This window comes from Coregonus lavaretus (genome assembly GCF_964263955.1).
Source record: "Coregonus lavaretus genome assembly, chromosome: 7".
Classification (NCBI taxonomy): domain Eukaryota; kingdom Metazoa; phylum Chordata; class Actinopteri; order Salmoniformes; family Salmonidae; genus Coregonus; species Coregonus lavaretus.
In genome coordinates this window covers 53,043,758-53,046,740 of record NC_139994.1, presented here as the reverse complement: position 1 = coordinate 53,046,740, position 2,983 = coordinate 53,043,758, and the positions used below count along the sequence as shown (strand labels likewise).

Here is a 2,983-nt window from a genome sequence, read left to right as displayed (position 1 = left end):
TCTCCTATTTATCACCTTTGTATCTCTCGCCTCCTGTTCCACTCCACAACCCCAGCCCACTCCCATGGTTACCTAGCAATGGGAGGCCACAGTTTGAAGCACTACCCCAAGTCCTCGGCCTCTATGTCTGTATGTGTACTGTACTAGCCTCTCTCTTTTCCTCTTTCAATGCCTCTTTTCTGAGATGTCCCTCTCTCCTCTATCCTCCATTCACTGAGATGTTTGTCTCTTTTCTTCTCTTTCAAAGCCTGTTTTCTCATAACATCACCCTCTCCTCTCTCTCCAGTCATTCACACTACCTGTGTGTGTATATGGAGGGAGGAGAGAGAGAGGAAGAGAGAGTTATAAGCTCTTTAACCACTTACAAGGTTAATCAAACAAGAATTAAGAAAGGATAAAACAGCAAAGACCGAGAGACAGAGAAAGGGAGAGAGAGAGAGAGAGAGTTAGAGGGGGAGGGAGGGAGAGAGAGAGAGTTAGAGGGGGAGATAGAGAGAGAGAGTTAGAGGGGGAGGGAGGGAGAGAGAGAGAGTTAGAGGGGGAGGGAGGGAGAGAGAGAGTTAGAGGGGGAGGGAGGGAGAGAGAGAGAGAAGTTTCTTACCACTGTCACTCATGATCTCCCAGATCTCCCAAAACTATTTTATTAGCTACTTTCAAAACCAACACAAAATCCACTTTCCTTTTGGCTTTACATTGTGTTCCTTTTTAGAGTTAAAATAAATAAAATGTTTTGACTCTCTGAAAGAGATTAGGCCAGACAGAACTCCAAGGTTGGTGTGTGGCATTCCTACATTGACTTATAACCTGGGCTTGCAACCATCTTGGTGGCATATGCTCCTAAATATTGTGCTGTGTGACCTGGAATGTTGATTGGATAGCACCAGTGCGCCTAATACGTTGAATGGCAAAATGATATTTGTGCTGTTCGGTGCAAGCACAGTTCTTACGTTTGTGTTGTGTGTCTGGTGCAGCTGTTACATTTGTATCATATTTGTTTAAACTAACATTTTCAAGTTGGAAGCACTAGTTCTACCAATGAAAAGGTTCATTTAGAGCCCTGCTTACAACAATCAACAAAGTTTTATAAATTCGCTCTTTCATTCCGACACACAAAGCCAGTCTCATCAATGAGAAAAGGCAGTGTCTCGCGCCTCATGTCAATAGCCAGACTCATTTCACTCATCGCAGTGACAAATCAGACCCCAAGCAAGAGGCATGACAGCAAACCATCTGCAGGGCTGACACTTTGTAATTTGACAAGTGTATCCTCTGGTTGTGCTGACTAAACTAGAATGCACTGCCAATACTCAGCATCTATTGAGATTGCACAGGTAACTTTGACCAAAACATTTGTAGCACTTCTCTATTTCCTCACTGTTAGGGAGGATGCAAGCAGGATTCTAGTCATCATTTTGCCCTATGTGGACATGTAACAGTTTTGAAACTATCTAAATAATGTACTGAAAAAACATACAGTAGGCCTACATAGGCTACCTCGATTATAACTTATTATAACTGTAATATGCTGGTAGTAAGTAGGCTACATACATTTATGCATAATTTACAAATTAGCTCTCACTTTACAATGCTAATAATGTAACTGCATGAATAATGCCTGTAACCTATGTAGACTGTTGCCCCAAGTCATTAAAAATATTATTCAAGGGTTAATCATGACCTACCTGAATCGGGGGGAGTCTTTGAGACACTCTTCAAAGTCCAGTTTGACAGTCATCCTTCAGTTTTGACACAAATTATAACAATAACGTAACCGCAACTATTTCTATTGATGTTGAATGTGACATGGGAGAGTGCTTGAGAAAATAGATTAGCTCCTTTTGGTGATGTTTTTCCCCAACAAGCAATAATCCAAAAATAATATTTACATATTGAACGTATATTGCATAGTTTTTAGGTTTTTCAACAAATAACTTCTGTTGTCTTGAATTCTATTCTTCTCGACATCAAATCATGAAATTAGGTGTCAGTGAATCAGTGAATCGTGACTCTCTCTTCTTGGAACAACAGGTTATTACGTATTGATTAGAATAATTTAAATAACCAAATAACTGCAATCGATTAATTTATGATAGGCAAGTTGTTCCACTTCGCTCATGCTCTAGTGCGCGCTTGAGTCAGGAAAATTAGTGAACAAATTCCCAAAAGCTTCTCGACAGTGTAGATCCTTTCACCGTAAATAATCCAACATCAATAAAAAAAATCCACCAGCATTTCCCTCGAGGACCCCGGGGTGACGAGGGTGCCACAGTAACGAAAAAAATCTGCTTCCTATGCTATCTCTCTCGCTTGCTGCCTTGGTCCACCCCCTCACACTATTTCCGGGTATGCAAGCGCCATTGCACTAACCTAACAACAAAAAGCCAGTGGGAGTTCTTGCAGTGTTGTGGTGGTAGGGACATTTTTCAGATGAAGGGGATATGATTAAATAGGGTAGAAATTGCAATTTGGGTATTAAAATAAGTGGAATATGAGGCCTACATTCATTATAAGTGGCAATGATTATAAACATGGACATGATTGCATAAATGTGTAGGCTTATTCATAGTTAGCCTAGGCAGCCGACAGTGGGCGGTAATACACTCGTGTCCCCCATGGTCCGGCTAAGCAAAGCATCCTCTATTCAGGCTGCAAAGACATAATTTTCCTCCTTAAAAAGCTTTAATTTCGGGCCGGGGGAAAAATATTGAAAAATATGTGTAGGCCATATTTTCAATTTTTCATGGTTGCCATGTTCTCAGATAACATATTAATGTTCTAGACACGTTTCATGGGAACGTTGCAAGAACATTCCTGTGTCCAATTACATTTAAACATAGGACGTTCTGTCATGGTCCCCTGGAGGTTTTGGTTAGGGACACCCGCACACAGTGCTTTTAACACAGCATTTTTCAATACAGTTGAAGTCGGAAGTTTACATACACTTAGGTTGGAGTCATTAAAACTCGTTCTTCAACCACTCCAC

The 2,983-nt window shown here is 40.9% G+C and overlaps 1 protein-coding gene across 1 annotated transcript in view; it reads right to left on the bottom strand.

Annotated features, from left to right (window-relative positions):
- The window catches only part of LOC311132895 (arf-GAP with coiled-coil, ANK repeat and PH domain-containing protein 1-like), a 27,368-nt gene extending 25,046 nt beyond the window's left edge, over positions 1-2,322 (bottom strand). The window contains exon 1 of the mRNA XM_084166262.1: positions 1,683-2,322. Within this exon, the coding sequence (XP_084022388.1) occupies positions 1,683-1,735 (53 nt within the window). The 5' untranslated portion in view covers positions 1,736-2,322. The remainder of the gene's footprint in view (positions 1-1,682) is intronic.
- Positions 2,323-2,983: the final 661 nt, after the last annotated feature.